The 24,086-nt window shown below is 41.2% G+C and overlaps 1 protein-coding gene across 2 annotated transcripts in view; it reads right to left on the reverse strand.

The window, feature by feature from the left end:
• LOC110489226 (kelch-like protein 4) overlaps nucleotides 1-24,086 on the reverse strand; it is a 46,320-nt gene that overhangs the window by 13,918 nt on the left and 8,316 nt on the right. Inside the window, exons 2-6 of one of the 2 annotated variants that reach the window (XM_036943477.1) lie at nucleotides 10,947-11,090; nucleotides 7,892-8,028; nucleotides 5,634-5,830; nucleotides 2,596-2,811; nucleotides 1,789-1,975 (exon numbers count right to left, since the gene is read on the reverse strand). In XM_036943477.1, coding sequence (XP_036799372.1) covers nucleotides 1,789-1,975; nucleotides 2,596-2,811; nucleotides 5,634-5,830; nucleotides 7,892-8,028; nucleotides 10,947-11,090 — 881 coding nt within the window. The remainder of the gene's footprint in view (nucleotides 1-1,788; nucleotides 1,976-2,595; nucleotides 2,812-5,633; nucleotides 5,831-7,891; nucleotides 8,029-10,946; nucleotides 11,091-24,086) is intronic. The other variant, XM_036943478.1, reaches the window with a different exon arrangement.

A 24,086-nucleotide genomic window follows, 5' to 3' on the forward strand; every position in this document is an offset into this window, starting at 1 on the left:
ATCTATAGATCCTATAGGAACTGACAATGAGATCTATAGATCCTAAAGGAACCGACAATGGGATCTATAGATCCTATAGGTACAGACAAGGATATCTATAGATCCTATAGGAAGAGACAAGGAGATCTATAGATCCTATAGGAACAGCCAATAAGATCTATAGATCCTATAGGAACAGACAATAAGATCTATAGATCCTATAGGAAGAGACAAGGAAATCTATAGATCCTATAGGAACAGACAAGGAGATCTATAGATCCAATAAGAACAGACACGGAGACCTATAGATCCTATAGGAACAGACAAGGAGATCTATAGATCCAATAAGAACAGACAAGGAGATCTATAGATCCTATAGGAACAGAGGTTGATGCTGACGACTTCAGGTGATCCTTTTTAGAGTTTTAGCGTTGAATCTTATTCTGTTCTGATTCCTAGGACCCTCTATGTCTATCATAGTGTTTGATTATACATCTACATTTTCCTAAATTGTGTATTATCAAACAAAATTGGTAATGTGTTCTATTAAATGTACACTACCTTTCAAAGTTTGGGGTTATTTAGAAATGTCCTTGTTTTTTTTTAAGAAAAGCACATTAAAGTCCAGCATCCCGAAGTACCCTCTTCACTGTTGACGTTCAGACTGCTGTTTTGCGGATACTATTTAATCAAGCTGCCAGTTAAGGACTTGTGAGGCATCTGTTTCTCAACCTAGATACTCTAATGCACTTGTCCTCTTGCTCAGTTGTGCACCGGGGCCTCCAACTCCTCTTTTTATTCTGGTTAGAGCCAGTTTGCGCTGATCTGTGAAGGGAGTAGTACACAGCCTTCTACAAGATCTTCAGTTTCTTTGCAATTTCTCTCATGGAATAGCCTTCATTTATCAGAACAAGAATAGACTGACGAGTTTCAGAAGAAAGTGCTTTGTTTCTGGCCATTCTGAGCCTGTAATTGAACCCACAAATGCTGATGCTCCAGATATACAACTAGTCTAAAGAAGGCCAGTTTTATTGCTTCTTTAATCAGGACAACAGTTTTCAGCTGTGCTTAAATAATTACAAAAGGGTTTTCTAATGATCAATTAGCCTTATAAAATGATAAACTTGGATTAGCTAACACAACATGCCATTGGAACACAGGAGTGATGGTTGCTGATAATGGGCCTCTGTACGCCTATGTCTGCCGTTTCCAGCCACAATAGTCATTTAGCAATGTCTAATCTGTATTTCTGATCAATTTGATGTCATTTTAATGGACAAAAAAAAAAAGTGCTTTTCTTTCAAAAACAAGGACATTTCTAAATGACCACTAAACCTTTGAACGGTAGTGTATCTACAATGTATAGGATCCATTTAGGTATCAGATGAATGTGTGTTTGTCCATGGAATGAAAGGGTTAACCTCAGTCGTGTGGATTGAGCTGCATTACACTAGTAGCCTAATAGACCTGAAGTCTGGAACAATAAAAATGTTGTCGTGGTCGGGCGAGATCGACGGTGACGTCACACGTTAGCGGGCGTCCATCTTGGTAATGATCAAAACTCATTGATCGAAACCTGTGGATGTCACACCCTGATCTGCTTCACCTGTCTTTGTTCTTGTCTCCACCCCGAGACTATGAAACGCACCTCATTCCCTGTATCGAGCTCTAGTCAAAAGTAGTGCACTATATAGGGGAGTAGGGTGCCCTTTGGGATGCAAAACCCTGTATAGGGCCCTTCTTTTGACCAGAGCCCTATGGTCCTAGTGCACTATATAGAGGGAGAAGGGAATGCAGAGTAGGTCTAACCCTTGGTAGCGTCCATGCCTCCCACAGCGTAGAGTACTCCTACAGTGGACTTCCTGGGTTTGGTCCTGGGGCTCTGGAACATGAGGCGACGCTCTGGCAGCAGATGGTACTTCATGGCTTCCATTAGAAGCTTCTGGCATTCCAGGTCATCTGAGAACATGGTGTTGTTCTCCAGGTCAGCTAGGAGCTGGAATTAAAGGGGAGTTATTTTCTGTTCAGTTCAGTAAATCGTTATTATATCTTAATGCCGATTTTAAGTGCAGCATAAAAAAAAGATGTATGAAAATACACAACACGTACAAAAAAAACTGTGTGATTGTATAACCTAAATGTACTTATTTCAACCCGGAAGCAGAAACATTCAACCAGGAAGCAGTAACGTTCAACCAGGAAGCAGTAACATTCAACCAGGAAGCAGTAACATTCAACCAGGAAGCAGTAACGTTCAACCAGGAAGCAGTAACATTCAACCAGGAAGCAGTAACATTCAACCAGGAAGCAGTAACGTTCAACCAGGAAGCAGTAACATTCAACCAGGAAGCAGTAACGTTCAACCAGGAAGCAGTAACATTCAACCAGGAAGCAGTAACATTCAACCAGGAAGCAGTAACGTTCAACCAGGAAGCAGTAACATTCAACCAGGAAGCAGTAACATTCAACCAGGAAGCAGTAACATTCAACCAGGAAGCAGTAACATTCAACCAGGAAGCAGTAACCAGTAAGGGTCCATTGTCCTCTGGTCAAATGTACTGCACTATATAGTGAATAGGGTGCCATTTAGGATGAAGTCATTGATAACCTACTGACTACCTGTGGAGGTAGAAGAGGCAGGCGGATTTCGGCCAGGAGCACCCCAAGGTCCTGCTGGCGATGCTGAACGTCGAACCGCACCCACATCATCAGAGCCTGGAAAACGGTCTCCTCATCTGGTATGTTTATGTCGTCACTGGCCAAGAGTTTGACGATCTCAGCCGTAGGAAGCAGGAGAAACTCCTGGTTCTGAATCACCTCTAGGAAGTGCTCCTGAAACAGGGATGTAATCAGGAAGGAGGACTTAGTGGGAAAGGGAAAAATATTGCAACCCAATCTTACAGATGAGGGTCACCAAAACCCTGGTTTCATCTGGACGTTGGGTTGCAAAATACAAAATACATGCAATTTTCAGGTGTTGCCCGGATAGAAAAGACAATGTATAAATGAAAGAAGACATCACTTGTTGCATGTAGAAGTTAGTCATTCATTGGGTAAGTAAGTACATTAGGTTGATAAATCGGTTAAGTAGATCCAGGGTAAACGTTTTGTCGGTAGGTGGATTGTTGTTTACAACAACAAATTAATTATCCATGTACCCGAAATCAGGAGTAGAATTATACACTCTTGGAGAACGTGATTAAGAAACATCCTGAGCTGTCAGTCTCAGGAGCTCGATATACAGTCAATACCGACCGAATGCCTCGTTTGTTACTCGGTTGATGGATTCTCAGAATTTGACTGACATAGGAAGAAATCAGTGGATAAATCGGACGGTGAACTTATTTAAACCTAATGAGCAACAAAATGTGGACATCAATGCTGCTAACATGGGCCAACATGACCTCTAAGCCACAGAGCGGAAAGGAAAGGGGTGGGGGGGGTGTACCTAGTCAGTAGTAGAACTGAATGCATTCAACTGGGATGTGTTATCCGTATTTACCACAGATTAATCACGTAACTGTTATCAGATCTCTGTGCTAGTAGAGAACATAGCGACAACACAGATTCATGTTCCTGTTGTTGGTCATCATCCCAGGCTATAACCAGTCTATAAACACAGTACATGTATATATACTACGGCTTTGTGTTATTGTCTCTACTAAGCGTCTTCAATGACTCTCTCTGGATAGTACCAGATGCTATATAAAAGCCCTTTATGCTTCTTTGTATTGTTCAACATGCAGGAGATATAAAGGACTAGAACAAAATCTGTTGTCTAGGAACAAGACCCTGAGCTGTTATCTATTGCACCAGCAATAATAAATGTTGACACGTTTAACATTTGCTTAGATGCAAGTGCCCTAACAATTACGAAAAGTAAGCATTATTAATTTAATCATTAATCTGTTACAAATTACAGTTGGCTTCACCAGAATCTATTACGATTGGGCTTTAGTATCTTAGCAGCGACAAGCCTAATGAAGTTAGTCTCCTTCAGTGATCTGTTCTGGTAATCGAGAAGGACAGATCTTACAACTTACACGCTGTTGTTTGACGTTGGTATAGATTCATTATTTGTAATTACCATCAGCCAGAATGCTGACAACAACTTAATACATTGATTGTGCTGGCTACACTGCAGACTCTTCGATTCACAGACATGTACAGGGTGAGTCCAAAATGGCACCCTATTCCCTATATAGTGCACTACTTTCAACCAGAGCCCTATTCCCTATATAGTGCAATACTTTCCACCAGAGCCCTAATCCCTATATAGTGCACTACTTTCAACCAGAGCCCTATTCCCTATATAGTGCAATTCTTTCCACCAGAGCCCTAATCCCTATATAGTGCACTACTTTCAACCAGAGCCCTATTCCCTATATAGTGCACTACTTTCAACCAGAGCCCTATTCCCTATATAGTGCACTACTTTCAACCAGAGCCCTATTCCCTATATAATGCACTACTTTCAACCAGAGCCCTATTCCCTATATAGTGCACTACTTTTTAACCAAAACCCTGTGGGCCCTGGTCAAAAGCAGTGTACGATATAGTGAATCGGATGCCATTTCAGACACACCCCATTCATTCTACAAGAAGACAAACCTGAGGTAAGAAACAGTGGGGAAAAGAAACTACCCAAGTGTCTACCCAAGAAGAAAGATTTTTTTTAAATGTGCATGAGATGCTTTGGTTGAGTTTGTTTAGTTGAAACAGAAATTCTAGCACTAATCTGAAATGTTTTTGTTTTTTTAAAGAAGGCTAATTCTGACAAAAGCCTACTGAAATCTAACGTGAAGACTTTAACAACAGGGCCTTGGTCAAAGAAAGCAGGTCAAGGTTTAGGACACAGCATGATTGAGTCTATATAGAGGAAAAATTACACTTCCTCTCACAAAGGAACAGGATTTCACAAAACATAGAACATCCATCCAGCGTAAACTAGCGGAAAAAAACATCCTTATCAAAATAACAAGCTGTTGATTCAGAAACCAGATGACAGTTGTACAGGAAGCTCTGTGACTCTCCGTATGTGTACTAAATGGTACCCTATTCCCTATATGGTGCACTTGGCTCTGGTCAAAAGGTAGTGCACTATATAGCAAATATGGTGCAATTTGGACCATTTCTTCCATGTTCCTTATTGGAGGGATTGAACAGGAAGTGGTAGTGCATGGATGAACCTCACTGTCCTAGACAGGGCTCTATTTAAACAGAGCCCAGTAGATAGAACAACTATCTCCATAAGTTGTTTACTTCGTCAGTCGGAGACAGCAGAGGACATTATATAGTAAATAAATGCTGGATCTTCTCGATCCCGTGGAAAATGTTTGAAATAAATATTACAGCTGTATTTTGGAAAACCCCAACCTGCCTGTCAAAACATCAGCAGACATGTCTCAACGTTATTAGATCCACAAATTAGCTAACCTTGATCCAAGAAAGGACAACACAAATGTATTTCAATCAAATCCTAGAGTTGAAAAGGATATTTGTACTTTAGCTAAGCATTCAATGGCATTCAACCCTAACAATGTGATGTAAACCTAATGCAACCTCCAAAGGAACACATGCAAACAGCCCAAAAAAAACATATTTGAATGTAATTTTTTGGAGTTTAGGCTGTGTAAATCTGGTTAGATTCCTACCATAGTGTAGTTGTGGGCCACGTTGAGCAGATCCATGCATCCCTGGGCGTCAGCGAAGGAGCGTATCCCCAGGCAGTTAGATGGATGGAGTTGTTTCATGAGGAAGTTACAGCAGACCTCAATGACTTGTGAGAGCTGCAGAAGGCAGGCTGCAGCCAATAGACTCTCTATGGTCTCCTCCTTCAATTCAAGGACACCTGCAACATTATCAAGATATGTTGTCACAGAGAACAATGGAAGTAGAGCTTCATATGAGCTCCCAAAACTTTACCAGGCCTGGGGCACAGAGGAGAAAATAACCAAAAACATCACCAGGCCTGGGGCACAGGGGAGAAAATTACTAAAAACATCGCCAGGCCTGGACAGGGGAGAAAATAACGAAAAACATCACCAGGCCTGGACAGGGGAGAAAATTACTAAAAACATCACCAAGCCTGGGGTACAGGGGAGAAAATTACTAAAAACATCACCAGGCCTGGGTCACAGGGGATAAAATTACTAAAAACATCACCAGGCCTGGGTCACAGGAGATAAAATTACTATAAACATCACCAGGCCTGGGTCACAGGGGATAAAATTACTATAAACATCACCAAGCCTGGGGTACAGGGGAGAAAATAACTAAAAACATCACCAGGCCTGGGGCACAGGGGAGAAAATTACTAAAAACATCACCAAGCCTGGGGCACAGGGGAGAAAATTACTAAAAACATCACCAAGCCTGGGCAGGGGAGAAAATCACTAAAAACATCACCAAGCCTGGGCCACAGGGGAGAAAATTACTAAAAACATCACCAAGCCTGGGGCACAGGGGAGAACATTACTAAAAACATCACCAGGCCTGGGGCACAGGGGAGAAAATTACTAAAAACATCACCAAGCCTGGGGCACAGGGGAGAAAATTACTAAAAACATCACCAAGCCAGGGCAGGGGAGAAAATCACTAAAAACATCACCAAGCCTGGGGCACAGAGGAGAAAATTACTAAAAACATCACCAAGCCTGGGGCACAGGGGAGAAAATTACTAAAAACATCACCAGGCCTGGGGCACAGGGGAGAAAATTACTAAAAACATCACCAAGCCTGGGGCACAGGGGAGAAAATTACTAAAAACATCACCAGGCCAGGGGCATAGGGGAGAAAATTACTAAAAACATCACCAGGCCTGGGGCACAGGGGAGAAAATTGCTAAAAACATCACCAGGCCTGGGGCACAGGGGAGAAAATTACTAAAAACATCACCAGGCCTGGGCCACAGGGGAGAAATTACTAAAAACATCACCAGGCCTGGGGCACAGGGGAGAAATTACTAAAAACATCACCAGGCCTGGGGCACAGGGGAGAAAACTAAAAACATCACCAGGCCTGGGGCACAGGGGAGAAAGTTACTAAAAACATCACCAGGCCTGGGCCACAGGGGAGAAATTACTAAAAACATCACCAGGCCTGGGGCACAGGGGAGAAATTACTAAAAACATCACCAGGCCTGGGGCACAGGGGAGAAAGTTACTAAAAACATCACCAGGCCTGGGGCACAGGGGAGAAAGTTACTAAAAACATCACCAGGCCTGGGCCACAGGGGAGAAAACTAAAAACATCACCAGGCCTGGGGCACAGGGGAGAAATTACTAAAAACATCACCAGGCCTGGGGCACAGGGGACAAAGTTACTAAAAACATCACCAGGCCTGGGCCACAGGGGAGAAATTACTAAAAACATCACCAGGCCTGGGCCACAGGGGAGAAAGTTACTAAAAACATCACCAGGCCTGGGGCACAGGGGAGAAAGTTACTAAAAACATCACCAGGCCTGGGCCACAGGGGAGAAATTACTAAAAACATCACCAGGCCTGGGCCACAGGGGAGAAATTACTAAAAACATCACCAGGCCTGGGGCACAGGGGACAAAGTTACTAAAAACATCACCAGGCCTGGGCCACAGGGGAGAAATTACTAAAAACATCACCAGGCCTGGGCCACAGGGGAGAAATTACTAAAAACATCACCAGGCCTGGGGCACAGGGGAGAAATTACTAAAAACATCACCAGGCCTGGGCCACAGGGGAGAAATTACTAAAAACATCACCAGGCCTGGGGCACAGGGGAGAAAATAACTATAAATACGTTCAAATGGCACCATTTTCCTCATTTAGAGTGTTGTTTTGACCGAGCACTTTGGGCCGTGGTCCAAAGTAGTGCACTTCATAGGAAATAGGGTGTCATTTGAGATACATAAATGAGTGTTGCGGAGTACTCACCAGTGTAGGCAAAGTGGACCAGAGATCTCAAGGCTTCTGGATCCACCCCCTCCATCTTGATCTCCTCCTGTTTGGCCTCTCTCACGTCGCTGGTGAACATGGCAGCAAAGTAGTCAGATACTGCACTGAGGACCAATCTGTATGGGACAACATCAACAAGTTAGTTGTCAGAGAATGCACTGAGGAGGGAGCTGAGAGGGAGCTCTGATGAGAGAGGCCTGTCATTTTCATCATAGGCACACTTCAACCATGACAGACAAAATGAGAAAAAAAATCCAGAAAATCACATTGTAATGAATTTATTTGCAAATTATGGTGGAAAATAAGTATTTGGTCACCTACAAACAAGCAAGATTTCTGGCTCTCACAGACCTGTAACTCCTTCTTTAAGAGGCTCCTCTGTCCTCCACTCGTTACCTGTATTAATGGCACCTGTTTGAACTTGTTATCAGTATAAAAGACACCTGTCCACAACCTCAAACAGTCACACTCCAAACTCCACTATGGCAAAGACCAAAGAGCTGTCAAAGGACACCAGAAACAAAATTGTAGACCTGCACCAGGCTGGGAAGACTGAATCTGCAATAGGTAAGCAGCTTGGTTTGAAGAAATCAACTGTGGGAGCAATTATTAGGAAATGGAAGACATACAAGACCACTGATAATCTCCCTCGATCTGGGGCTCCACGCAAGATCTCACCCCGTTGGGTCAAAATGATCACAAGAACGGTGGGCAAAAATCCCAGAACCACACGGGGGGACCTAGTGAATGACCTGCAGAGAGCTGGGACCAAAGTAACAAAGCCTATCATCAGTAACACACTACGCCGCCAGGGACTCCTGCAGTGCCAGACGTGTCCCCCTGCTTAAGCCAGTACATGTCCAGGCCCGTCTGAAGTTTGCTAGAGAGAATTTGGATGATCCAGAAGAAGATTGGGAAAATGTCATATGGTCAGATGAAACCAAAATATAACTTTTTGGTAAAAACTCAACTCGTCGTGTTTGGAGGATAAATAATGCTGAGTTGCATCCAAAGAACACCATACCTACTGTGAAGCATGGGGGTGGAAACATCATGCTTTGGGGCTGTTTTTCTGCAAAGGGACCAGGACGACTGATCCGTGTAAAGGAAAGAATGAATGGGGCCATGTATCGTGAGCTTTTGAGTGAAAACCTCCTTCCATCAGCAAGGGCATTGAAGATGAACCGTGACTGTGTCTTTCAGCATGACAATGATACCAAACCCCCCGCCCGGGCAACAAAGGAGTGGCTTCGTAAGAAGCAATTCAAGGTCCTGGAGTAGCCTAGCCAGTCTCCAGATCTCAACCCCATATAAAATATTTGGAGGGAGTTGAAAGTCCAAAACATCACTGCTCTAGAGGAGATCTGCATAGAGGAATGGGCCAAAATACCAGCAACAGTGTGTGAAAACCTTGTGAAGACTTACAGAAAACGTTTGACCTCTGTCTTTGCCTACAAAGGGTATATAACAAAGTATTGAGATAAACTTTTGTAGGTGACCAAATACTTATTTTCCACCATAAATTGCAAATAAATTAATTAAAAATCCTACAATGTGATTTTCTGGATTTTTTTCCCCTCATTTTGTCCGTCATAGTTGAAGTGTACCTATGATGAAAGTTAATTGGTGGCTGACTAAATGCTTTTTTGCCCCACTATATATCAGACAGACAGTATACCAGGTGGTATATCAGACAGACAGTATTCCAGTTGGTATGTCAGACAGACAGTAATCCAGGTGGTATATCAGACAGACAGTATACGAGGTGGTATATCAGACAGATAGTATACCAAGTGGTATGTCAGACAGACAGTATTCCAGGTGGTATGTCAGACAGACAGTATACCATGCGATATATCAGACAGACAGTTTACCAGCTTGAGCAATTATGGTGCCATGTTTTCACATATAGCCCTGAATCCAACTTTGATTTACAAGTAGAATGGTTGGCTGGCTGGGTGTTTCAGTGATGTTAGGACACACCTCAGTGATTTACAAGTAGAATGACTGACTGGCTGGCTGGGTGTTTCATTGATGTTGGGACACACCTCAGTGATTTACAGGTAGATTGACTGACTAACTGGCTGGCTGGGTGTTTCAGTGATGTTGGGACACACCTCAGTGATTTACAGGTAGAATGACTGACTGGCTGGCTGGGTGTTTCAGTGATGTTGGGACCGACCTCATGGATTCTCTAACTGCCCCTAACAGCTTCCCCTTGTGTTCTGCATAACGACATCCAATTTGTTGAACCAGCGCATGAAAAAAATAGAAATGAAAGTATCTCATAAACAACATTTACAATTACTACCAACAGATAAAAGACTCAAGAGTTCTAATCGTGTTTCTGTCTCCGTCTGGTTTGCTTCACAAGTCTGCTGATGTAAAAAGCTGTAATGGGGAGTAATTATTAAAAGCTGCTAAGCACAAGGAAATTAGTTTTCTTTGGGATGTGTTTACTAAGAATACAGAGGATATTATGGTCTGTCCTATACAGAACAACTTTTGTACATGCATGATATATTCGGGTTGTACTAACTGTCATGTAAATGATTTATATTTACGTTTATGTTATTTATGTTTTTTCGATTGCCCTGTTGAAGCCATGCAAACATGTTTTATCAAAGTCTATGGGTTTTTTTTTGTTGTTGCTTTTTTTTTTTAAAACACACCCACTCAGTAAACAGTCATTTCTGTGTCCTCAAATTGTTATCTGATGCAGGCCCTTCTGAAATAAGAGCACACCTTGTTAATTAGATAGTACTAATTACTGTACAGTTGATCAACGTCTTGTGTTGTCTGAGATGGTGGTCAGTGAAAGGACTCTTACATGTGGCTATCTTAATAATATTGGTTACCTATATTGTGTCCTACTTTTAACTAAAGCCCTATGTGCCGTGGTCAAAAGAAGTGCACTTTATAGGGAATAGGGTGTCACTTGGGACACAGACATATTGATCCTGAAGTGTTTCCAGGAGAGCTCTAACCCAGTGGGCAGGTGAAATTAAATTTAAGAAGAGCAGCAGGTACTGACCTGTGAGCCGGGATCTTATGATCTCCTGCTATCAAGACAACATCACACAGCTGCTTGTGCTGAAGATAGGTCTCCATCTTGCGAAAGGTTTCTTCCGCATGGTTTGTAGCCTGGAAGAACTCATCCGAGCCGTTGGAGCTCATCCTAGAGGAGGAAGAGGAAGAGGAAGAGGAGGAGAAGGAGGTGGAGGAGGAGGAGAAGGAGGAGGAGGTGGAGGGGGAGGAGGTGGAGGAGGGGGAAGAGGTGGAGGGGGAGGAGGAGGAGGAGGAGGGGGGGGAGGAGGAGGAGGTGGAGGAGGAGGAGGGGGGAGGAGGTGGAGGAGGAGAGGGAGGGCGGGAGGAGGAGGAGGAGGAGGAGGTGGAGGAGAAGGAGGAGGAGGATGAGGGGGAGGAGGAGGAGGTGAAGGAGGGGTAGGAGGAGGAGGAGGAGGAGGGTACATGTATATGTAAATAATCATGGTTATAGCCCTACACAGTAGAAGTTACATGACCATATAATGCTACTAATATCTATATTTTTGAGACCAGACATGGGACTGTGAATAGAACATATTATTTGATAAGTGGAATGCAATCCACATTTGGTAGTATTCCAACCCCCCCCCCCCCCACCCACCCACCCACACACCTACCCACACACACACACACACACACACACACACACACACACACACACACACACACACACACACACAGAAACCGAGAGAAGTACAGTCCCAATAGGAGAACTCTTTAAATAATATTTTTGGTTCCAGGTAGAACCTTTTTCGGGTTTACACTTTACACAGAGGTTTCTACTGTACATGGGGACAGTCGAAGAACCTTTTTGGAGCCCTTTTTTCAAAGAGTGTACCTAGCAGACCTAAAAGGTATATTGTATCACAATCAAAAGTAACACAGTCAGCATAGTGATGTGACAAAACCCAACTTGCTGTGCGGCAGGCAAACATCATTTTATAGGCTAAACCGGCATCTTTCAGTAAGTTAATATCGCAGAGGTACAGTAAGTTACTATGTCAGAGGTACAGTAAATTACTATGTCAGAGGTACAGTAAGTTACTATGTCAGAGGTACAGTAAATTACTATGTCAGAGGTACAGTAAGTTACTATGTCAGAGGTACAGTAAGTTACTATGTCAGAGGTACAGTAAGTTACTATGTCAGAGGTTCAGTAAGTCAATATGTCAGAGGTACAGTAAGTCAATATGTCAGAGGTACAGTAAGTCAATATGTCAGAGGTACAGTAAGTTAATATGTCAGAGGTACAGTAAGTTACTATGTCAGAGGTACAGTAAGTCAATATGTCAGAGGTACAGTAAGTTACTATGTCAGAGGTACAGTAAGTTACTATGTCAGAGGTACAGTAAGTCACTATGTCAGAGGTTCAGTAAGTCAATATGTCAGAGGTACAGTAAGTTACTATGTCAGAGGTACAGTAAGTCAATATGTCAGAGGTACAGTAAGTCAATATGTCAGAGGTTCAGTAAGTCAATATGTCAGAGGTACAGTAAGTTACTATGTCAGAGGTACAGTAAGTCAATATGTCAGAGGTACAGTAAGTTACTATGTCAGAGGTACAGTAAGTTACTATGTCAGAGGTACAGTAAGTCACTATGTCAGAGGTTCAGTAAGTCAATATGTCAGAGGTACAGTAAGTTACTATGTCAGAGGTACAGTAAGTTACTATGTCAGAGGTACAGTAAGTTACTATGTCAGAGGTACAGTAAGTTACTATGTCAGAGGAACAGTAAGTTACTATGTCAGAGGAACAGTAAGTACGAGGTAAGTACTACTTATAGGTAAGTACTGCAGAACTAAAGCAATGATACTCGTTAGTGCTAGGTACAATGAGTGCGTACCTAGCAGACCTGAAAGGTATTTTGTATCACAATCGAAGTAACACAGTCATCATAGTGATGTGACAAAACATAACTTGCTGTGCGGCAGGCAAACATAATTTTATAGACTAAACCGCCATCTTTCTCCACCAGTCTGAGCCGAATTAAAAGTGTAACAACTAAATTGCGTACCTAAGTGGATAAAGAAACTGAGCGCTAACTCCAACGGGACAGGCTGCTTACAAATCTAGGCAACTCCCGCCTCGCCTTCCAAACAAGATGTGTTTTTTTTTAATAGACATGGTCTAAGCAAGCGAGCTGGCTTCCAGTTTACAGTATTGTGTTAATTCTGTATTCTGAGCCCCGCTCCCCAAAGACCGGAAGATTACATGCTGTTTTACAGAGTATAAATAATCCTTCAGACTTGTGCCAAATAATTCAGGCCAGTTACTTTGGTGTCCTTCACGGGGGGGAGAAAGAAAATCCACTTGCTGACATTTAAGTCGTTTGTTACACTGAAATAATCAGTCGCAACTGTCAGAGAGAATTAACCGATTCTAAAAGTTGTTTCTATGAGGAGATTCGTAGTTTTCAAAGTTTTTTGGATCACACTGTGACATGGGAGAATGCACAGAAATGTCAACATCTATGACGGGTATGTTATCAGTCTACACCACCACAGAAACAGAATCCACACATACAGGACAACTTGTGGCTTTCGACTTTTCAGAAAATATTTTATATATACACGAGGCTGTGGACCACAGCCTATTGTAGAGACCTTTATTGGGGAGCTTTATGATAAATCCATCTGTAGATGATTGCCCTGTCTGACTCAGGGAGTCTTGCGCTCATACCAAATAGATCCCTATTCCCTATATGGTGAACTACTTTTGACCAGGGCCCACAGGAGGCCATTTGGGACATTGATTGCAACATGAAACTAGACTGAATAAGGACTGGGACTGTAAAACTGAGACGTATCACCTCTGTACGGGCTCAAGGGAACGCTGTTAAGTTTTTTGAGGTACAGTAAGTTAATATGTCAGAGGTACAGTAAGTTAACATGTCAGAGGTACAGTAAGTTAATATGTCAGAGGTACAGTAAGTTAACATGTCAGAGGTACAGTAAGTTAATATGTCAGAGGTACAGTAAGTTACTATGTCAGAGGTACAGTAAGTTACTATGTCAGAGGTACAGTAAGTTACTATGTCAGAGGTACAGTAAGTTAATATGTCAGAGGTACAGTAAGTTAACATGTCAGAGGTACAGGAAGTTAATATGTCAGAGGTACAGTAAATTAATATGTCAGAGGTACAGTAAGTTAACATGTCAGAGGTACAGTAAGTTAACATGTCAGAGGTACAGGAAGTTAATATGTCAGAGGTACAGTAAGTTAATATGTCAGAGGTACAGTAAGTTACTATGTCAGAGGTACAGTAAGTTACTATGTCAGAGGTACAGTAAGTTAATATGTCAGAGGTACAGTAAGTTAACATGTCAGAGGTACAGGAAGTTAATATGTCAGAGGTACAGTAAATTAATATGTCAGAGGTACAGTAAGTTAATGTGTCAGAGGTACAGTAAGTTAATATGTCAGAGGTACAGTAAATTAATATGTCAGAGGTACAGTAAATTAATATGTCAGAGGTACAGTAAGTTAACATGTCAGAGGTACAGTAAGTTAATATGTCAGAGGAACAGTAAATTACTATGTCAGAGGAACAGTAAGTTACTATGTCAGAGGAACAGTAATTAGTATGTCAGAGGTACAGTATATTAATATGTCAGAGGAACAGTAAATTACTATGTCAGAGGAACAGTAAGTTACTATGTCAGAGGAACAGTAATTAGTATGTCAGAGGTACAGTAAATTAATATGTCAGAGGTACAGTAAGTTAGTATGTCAGAGGTACAGTATATTAATATGTCAGAGGTACAGTAAATTAATATGTCAGAGGTACAGTAAGTTACTATGTCAGAGGAACAGTAAATTACTATGTCAGAGGAACAGTAAGTTACTATGTCAGAGGAACAGTAAGTTACTATGTCAGAGGAACAGTAAGTTAACATGTCAGAGGAACAGTAAGTTACTATGTCAGAGGAACAGTAAGTTAACATGTCAGAGGAACAGTAAGTTACTATGTCAGAGGAACAGTAAGTTACTATGTCAGAGGAACAGTAAGTACGAGGTATGTACAGCAGAACTAAAGCAGCGATACTCGTTACTCCTCGTAACCCTTGAAGGAGGTGTCAAGATGTTGTTTGAAGTCCAGCATTGTAGTGAATTGCACGGGTAGCGAATAACCGATTTTCAAACATTCATCGCAGTTGAATGTCATAAGAACGTCAAGCACCTAACACTGCAAGCAAAATCTCAGTTTCCTTCCAGAATATGTTCATCCCTAATGGCATCTATTATATGCACAGTGCACAATCTTGGGAATAGAGTGCCAATCTGGGCTCAGCCATTGCATTGTTTTTCTACAGTTCTCTGTCTACTAGCTGTAGGGTCACAGATACAGCAACTTCCTCCTCCCACACCCTCCACCCAGTAACTGAACACTGTGGAGCTTGATTTATTAAGCAGAAATAACTACGGATCTGATCGATTACAACACAGCAATACTGTCTTAATCTGATAGATTACAACACAGAAATACTGCCTTAATCTGCTAGATTACAACACAGCAATACTGCCTTAATCTGATCGATTACAACACAGCCTTAATCTGATCGATTACAACACAGCAATACTGCCTTAATCTGATCGATTACAACACAGCAATACTGCCTTAATCTGATCGATTACAACACAGCAATACTGCCTTAATCTGATAGATTACAACACAGCAATACTTCCTTAATATAATAGTTTACAACACAGAAATTAATTGTGCCTTAATCTGACAGATACAACAATGTAAATATATTGCTCTAATATGACAGATTCAACAACATAAATACATTTCTCTAATATGATAGATTCAACAAAATAGCTACCAGTATGCCAATCTGTAACAGCAGCACCATTAAACTGTTTTCGGGACCTATATCACACCATTATCTGACAAAGTAAATTCAAAATGAGTCTTAAAAAAGGGTACTTTCAAACATCAACTATATTAAAACTCTGTCTTTAGGGTGGCAGGTAGCCTAGCGGTTAGGGCCAGTAACCAGAAGGTTGCTGGATTGAAGGGGGGTTTGGGTTAAATGCGGAAGACACATTTCAGTTGAACACATTCAGTTGAACAACTGACTAGTTATCCCCCCCTTTCTCCTTTCTTCTATTGAATATCTAGTTGGCCTACGCTACATTTTAGAATATCTTATGTAATAATAATCTATAATATAATCCATTAAGCAGACACTTTTATCCAAAGCAATTTACAGTCATGCATGTATACGTTTTGAAACGGGCCGTCCCGACGGTCGCAGCGTTTCAAGCACCATGGTCTACCAACAGCCAACAGAGGACCTGATTGGATATTTGCACGTCTCCTAGGATTACTCATTCCAAAGCAATATTTAAAGGTCATGGTTTATAAATCCTATTATAACTATAAGTGTGATCAGGATTACGGCAGCTAGCCCACTTCCCCCCCCATCTCTCTCTCTCTCTCTGCATTAGGTTGGTAAAGAAACTACTCAGACAAAGACCCACATGGCATGCCAAGTCGTCCACATAGAGGAACCTGGTCCATTAGATAATGTTATGTCTCTGCTTCCTTTATGGTAAATCTGCCAAGCTAGCATTCAAATGTGTTGAGCAGAGAGAGTCATATTCATTCATTCATTCATTCATTCATTCAGTGATATCACTTCATCCCAGCAGTCAAACAAGAGACTACCAAGCCTGAGCTGCAGATAATTCTGTCCCCCACCACCCTCACCATACTAACAGTCAGATGTCTAATGGTTTATGTCTGCTGTTTCATTTGTTGTTACAGATATCCTTTAATATGAGTATATCCGTGTGGCCTAAAGGCTAGCCAGCTTCTTTAACAGTATGGCATCTTTGTGTCTGTATCTACCAGAGGTATCTGGTCGAGAGAACAACCAAAGGTCTCTTTGTGTTTGAGAGCACGTGGAGGAAAATTGCTACGGCAATTAATGGAGAATGGTTATTGCCCCCAATATATCTCTCCCTCCCCTCTATTACGACCCCGCTGTGTGAGTCCCAAATAGCACCCTATTCCCTGGTCAATAGTAGTGCACTATATATGGAATAGGGTGCTATTTGGGACAACGCCATGTGTTGTAAATTATATCAGTAAAGTAGTGTTGTAACTGTGTTTTCTTGTCAGCTTGATGTCTACCAAGCCTTGATAGATAATGAAGGCTATAGCCGGTGAGATATTGATTCATTTTTTTCAATATTGAATAATATGTCAGGGGGGGAGGAAACTGTGAGTTGGTTTAAATGGAAAGGCATCCATCTGACTTTTTCCCCCTTTGTTTTTACACTTCAGCAATTTAGCAGTCACTTCTCCAGAGAGACTTACAGGAGCAATTAGGGTTAATAAGAGTCTTGCACAAGGGCACATCAACAGATTTTAGTCAAAAACTAGAGAGCTTTCAGTTACTGGCCTAACACTCTTAATCGCTAGGTTACCTGCCGCCCTTTAGAATTAGTGGTTTCATTTGCTGACTCAATCGTTCACATTTACAGCAGTGTGTGAGTGTTCCAAGCATTTGCTGATATGTCATATGTGTATAAAATATGCTTGATGTGCTGCTGAAAACATATTAAATGTAGAAATATAGTATTTGCAGTGGTAAGGAAAACTACATTCAATTCCTTAGTGAGATTTGGCATTCCACATACACATATGACCTATATGATTACATTGCCGAGGCCTGGGGGACTTCAGGAAAGTGGAAATGTACATTTAAGTGGAAAATGTGCATGTGTCAGCAAACCACTTCCCCTAGTTTGCTGATGGCGGTTTTAAGGAACATCAAGATCCACACAATGTTTGCAATAATAAGAATGCTCATACAGTTACAGTTACCTGTTTGGCTAGGTCAATAGCAACACATTTGAAGAATAGAAACAAAACAACATTTTAATTGTAAAAGTGGTTGTTTGATTTCTTTGTATCTTGAAGTTTTTGTAAGAAATTCCTTTGTTATTAGGCTATACATCCTCCTACTGCTCGCGTATTCCACAAGCATTATGGGATCTGGGTCTACATCAGACTGGGTGTCAACCACCAACTGAGAGCCTATAAGCCATCATGAAAAACAACTGAGTTACTGCCGTTGACAGGGAGAAAGATTTGGTGTTTCTCTTCCAAGACGTTTGATCAGGAATTGAGATATCATTTACTCATGGTTAAAGCTGCTGACTCAAACTTCTGTTAGTGTTTTGTAAGAAGAGGTCAGGGTTTCTATTTATTTGCGGTTATGTTGTATATTTCAGAGAAAGCAGGTTGAAACGTTGCTTGTTTGGCAGCAATGAGAGGTCGTTTGGATGTCAGTGATGAGCATATAGGAGCTCTCCGATGGTGCAGTGATATACAGTGCCTTGCGAAAGTATTCGGCCCCCTTGAACTTTGCGACCTTTTGCCACATTTCAGGCTTCAAACATAAAGAAATAAAACTGTATTTTTTTGTGAAGAATCAACAACAAGTGGGACACAATCATGAAGTGGAACGACATTTATTGGATATTTCAAACTTTTTTAACAAATCAAAAACTGAAAAATTGGGCGTGCAAAATTATTCAGCCCCTTTACTTTCAGTGCAGCAAACTCTCTCCAGAAGTTCAGTGAGGATCTCTGAATGATCCAATGTTGACCTAAATGACTAATGATGATAAATACAATCCACCTGTGTGTAATCAAGTCTCCGTATAAATGCACCTGCACTGTGATAGTCTCAGAGGTCCGTTAAATGCGCAGAGAGCATCATGAAGAACAAGGAACACACCAGGCAGGTCCGAGATACTGTTGTGAAGAAGTTTAAAGCCGGATTTGGATACAAAAATATTTCCCAAGCTTTAAACATCCCAAGGAGCACTGTGCAAGCGATAATATTGAAATGGAAGGAGTATCAGACCACTGCAAATCTACCAAGACCTGGCCGTCCCTCTAAACTTTCAGCTCATACAAGGAGAAGACTGATCAGAGATGCAGCCAAGAGGCCCATGATCACTCTGGATGAACTGCAGAGATCTACAGCTGAGGTGGGAGACTCTGTCCATAGGACAACAATCAGTCGTATATTGCACAAATCTGGCCTTTATGGAAGAGTGGCAAGAAGAAAGACATTTCTTAAAGATATCCATAAAAAGTGTTGTTTAAAGTTTGCCACAAGCCACCTGGGAGACACACCAAACATGTGGAAGAAGGTGCTCTGGTCAGATGAAACTAAAATTGAACTTTTTGGCAACAATGCAAAACGTTATGTTTGGCGTAAAAGCAACACAGCTCATCACACTGAACACACCATCCCCACTGTCAAACATGGTGGTGGCAGCATCATGGTTTGGGCCTGCTTTTCTTCAGCAGCGACAGGGAAGATGGTTAAAATTGATGGGAAGATGGATGGAGCCAAATACAGGACCATTCTGGAAGAAAACCTGATGGAGTCTGCAAAAGACCTGAGACTGGGACGGAGATTTGTCTTCCAACAAGACAATGATCCAAAACATAAAGCAAAATCTACAATGGAATGGTTCAAAAATAAACATATCCAGGTGTTAGAATGGCCAAGTCAATGTCCAGACCTGAATCCAATCGAGAATCTGTGGAAAGAACTGAAAACTGCTGTTCACAAATGCTCTCCATCCAACCTCACTGAGCTCGAGCTGTTTTGCAAGGAGGAAAGGGAAAAAATGTCAGTCTCTCGATGTGCAAAACTGATAGAGACATACCCCAAGCGACTTACAGCTGTAATCGCAGCAAAAGGTGGCGCTACAAAGTATTAACTTAAGGGGGCTGAATAATTTTGCACGGCCAATTTTTCAGTCTTTGATTTGTTAAAAAAGTTTGAAATATCCAATAAATGTCGTTCCACTTCATGATTGTGTCCCACTTGTTGTTGATTCTTCACAAAAAAAATACAGTTTTATATCTTTATGTTTGAAGCCTGAAATGTGGCAAAAGGTCGCAAAGTTCAAGGGGGCCGAATACTTTCGCAAGGCACTGTATATTGGTTGGGGGTGGGTTTATATATTTTTTTACCTTTTGAGGATCTGAGGACCCATGACCAAATCTTTTCAGTCTCCTGAGGGGGAATAGGTTTCGTCGTGCCCTCTTCACGATTGTCTTGGTTTGCTTGGACCATGTTAGTTTGTTGGTGACGTGGACACCAAGGAACTTGAAGCTCTCAACCTGCTCCACTGCAGCCCCGTCGATAAGAATGGGTGCGTGCACGGTCCTCCTTTTCCTGTAGTCCACAATCATCTCGTTTGTCTTGATCACGTTGAGGGAGAGATTGTTGTCCTGGCACCACACGGCCAGGTGTCTGACCTCCTCACTATATGCTGTCTCAATGTTGTCGGTGATCAGGCCGACCACTGTTGTGTCATCGGCAAATTTAATGATGGTGTTGGAGTCGTGCCTGGCCATGCAGTCATGAGTGAACAGGGAGTACAAGAGGGGACTACGCACACACCCCTGAGAGGCCCCTGTGTTGAGGATCAGCGTGGCGGATGTGTTGTTACCTACCCTTACCACCTGGGGGCAGGCCTGTCAGGAAGTCCAGGATCCAGTTGCAGAGGGAGGTGTTAAGATCCCAGTGTCCTTAGCTTAGTGATGAGCTATGGTGTTGAACGCTGAGCTGTAGTCAATGAACAGCATTCTCACATAGGTGTTCCTTTTGTCCAGGTGGGAAAGGGCACTGTGGAGTGCAATAGAGATTGCACAATCTGTGGATCTGTTTGGGCGGTATGTAAATTAGAGTGTGTCTAGGGTTTCTGGGATGATGGTGTTGATGTGAGCCATGACCAACCTTTCAAAGCACTTCATGGCTACAGACGTGAGTGCTATGGGTCGGTAGTCCTTTAGGCAGGTTAGCGTAGTGTTCTTGGGCACAGGCACTATGGTGGTCTGCTTAAAACATGTTGGTATTACAGACTCGGACAGGGAGATGTTGAAAATGTCAGTGAAGACACTTGCCAGTTGGTCAGCGCATGCTCGCAGTACACATTCTGGTAATCCGTCTGGCCCTGCGTCCCTGTGAATGTTGACCTGTTTAAAGGTCTAACTCACATCGGCTGCAGACAGAGTGAACACACAGTTTTCCAGAACAGCTGGTGCTCTCATGCATGTTTCAGTGTTATTTGACTCGAAGCGAGCATAGAAGTAGTTTAACTTGTCTGGTAGGCTCGTGTCACTGGGCAGCTCTCGGCTGTGCTTCGCTTTGTAATCTGTAATGGTTTGCAAGGCCCTGCCACCTGTGACGAGCTTCAGAGCTGGTGTAGTATGATTCGATCTTAGTCCTCTATCTTAGTCCTGTCCTTTGCCTGTTGTCGGAGGGCATAGCGAGATTTCTTAAATAGTTAAATAAATCCTTAAATAAATCCCGCTCCTTGAAAGCGGCAGCTCTAGACTTTAGCTCATTGCGGATGCTGCCTGTAATCCATGGCTTCTGGTTGGGGCATGTACGCACGGTCACTGTACTGATTTATGTTTCCCTGCATTAAAGCCCCCGGCTACTAGGAGCGCCACCTCTGGGTGAGTGTTTTCTTGTTTGCTTATTGCGGAATACAGCTCATTCAATGCTGTCTTAGTGCCAGCCTCTGACTGTGGTGGTATGTAAACAGCTACGAAGAATACAGATGAAAACTCTCTCGGTAGGTAGTGTGGTCTACAGCTTATCATGAGATACTCTACCTCAGGCGAGCAATAGCTCGAGACTTCCTTAGATATCGTGCACCAGCTGTTATTTACAAAAATACATAGCCCGCCGCCCCTTGTTTTACCAGATGCCGCTGTTCTATCCTGCCGGTACATCGTATAACCAGCCAGCTGTATGTTGATATTGTCGTCGGTCAGCCACAACTCCGTGAAGCATAAGATGTTACAGTTTTTAATGTCCCATTGGTAGTTTAATCTTCCGGGTAACTCATCGATTTTATTCTCCAAGGATTACACGTTTGCTAGCAGAATGGAAGGAAGTGGGGGATTATTCGATCGCATACGAATTCTCAGAAGGCAGCCTGCCCTTTGGCCCCTCTTTCTCCGCCTCCTCTTCACTCAGATCACGGGGATCAGGGCCTGTTCCAGAGGAAGCAGTATGTCCTTCACATCGGGCTCGTCAGAGTCGTGAAAGGAAAAAAAGATTCTGCTAGTCTATAGTGAGTAATCGCAGTCCTGATGTCTAGAAGTTATTTTCGGTCATAAGAGACGGTAGCGGCAACATTATGTACAAAATAAGTTTAAAAAAACGAGTTACAAACATCGCAAATAAACAAACAAAAACATAATGGGCTGGGGGCCATATAAAATGTCTGCCTTCTTCTCCAACGCAATCTCATAGCCCCTCTATTGTTATTTACTGCTGCTCTTGAATTATTTGTAATTCTTATCTCTTACTTTTCTAGGTATTTTCTTTAAACTGTGTTTTTGTTTAAGGGCTTGTAAGTAAGAGTTTCACTGTGACAAATAAAATAAAAATGTCGTAATAATGGTAACATTCTATTACTATTGGTAGCACTATTTATATTGGTAACATTCTATTTATATTGATAACATTCTATTAATATTGGTATCATTCTATTTATTTTGGTAACATTATATTAAATTAATATTGATAGCACTATTATTATTGGTAACATTCTATCAATTTAGGTAACACTCGATTGATATTGGTGTCACTATTAATAATGGTAACATTCTATTAATATTTGTAAAATTCTATTAATATTGGTATCATTCTATTTATTTTGGTAACATTATGTTAAATTAATATTGGTAGCACTATTAATATTGGTAACATTCTATCAATTTAGGTAACACTCGATTGATATTGGTGTCACTATTAATAATGGTAACATTCTATTAATATTTGTAAAATTCTATTCATATTGGTAACACACTACTAATATTGGTAACATTCTATCAAACCTCAGATTTCCCACTTCCTGTTTGGATTTTGTCTCAGGTTTTTTTCTGCCATATGAGTTCTGTTATACTCACAGACATCATTCAAACAGTTCTAGAAACTTCAGAGTGTTTTCTATCAAATACTAATAATAATATGCATATATTAGCATCTGGGACTGAGTAGGAGGCAGTTCACTCTGGGCATGCAATTCACCCAAAAGTGAAAATGCTGCCCCCTATCCCAAACAAGTTCATATTGGTAACATTCTACTAATATTGGTAACAGTCTAGTAATGTTGGAAACACTCTATTAATATTGGTAATAGTCTAGTAATGTTGGAAACACTCTATTGATATTGTTAACACTCTATTAATATTGGTAACACTATGTTCATTTTGGTAACATTATATTAATATTGGTAGCACTATTAATATTGGTAACATTCTATTAATTTAGGTAACACTATTGATATTGGTGTCACTATTAATATTGGTAACACTCTATTAATATTGGTAACATTCTATTAATTTTGGTTACATTCTATTAATATTTGTAACATTCTATTAATATTGGTAACACTGTTAAAATTGGTAACATTCTATCAATATTGGTAACATTATATTAATATTGGTAGCATTCTACTAATATTGGTAACATTATATTAATATTGGTAGCATTCTACTAATATTGGTAACATTATATTAATATTAGTTACGCTTTATTAATATTGGTAACAATATCAAAATTGGTAACGCTATCAATGTTGGTAACACTTTATTAATATTGGTAACATTCTATTAATATTGTTAACATTCTAGTAATGTTGGTAGCACTCTAGTAATGATGGTAACACTCTAGTAAGGGTGGTAACAATATCAAAATTGGTAACGCTATCAATATTGGTAACACTTTATTAATATTGGTAACATTCTATTAATATTGTTAACATTCTAGTAATGTTGGTAGCACTCTAGTAATGATGGTAACACTCTAGTAAGGGTGGTAACGCTATCAAAATTGGTAACATTCTATTAATATTGGTAACATTCTATTAATATTGGTTACATTCTATAAATATTGGTAACACTATTCATATTTTTAACATTCTATTAATATTGGTTACATTCTGTTGATATTGGTAACATTCTACTAATATTGGTTACACTCTAGTAATGTTGGTAACACTCTATTACTATTGGTAACATTCTATTAATATTGGTAACATTCTATAAATATTGGTAACACC

This window comes from Oncorhynchus mykiss, chromosome 14, assembly GCF_013265735.2.
Source record: "Oncorhynchus mykiss isolate Arlee chromosome 14, USDA_OmykA_1.1, whole genome shotgun sequence".
NCBI classification, from domain to species: Eukaryota; Metazoa; Chordata; class Actinopteri; order Salmoniformes; family Salmonidae; genus Oncorhynchus; species Oncorhynchus mykiss.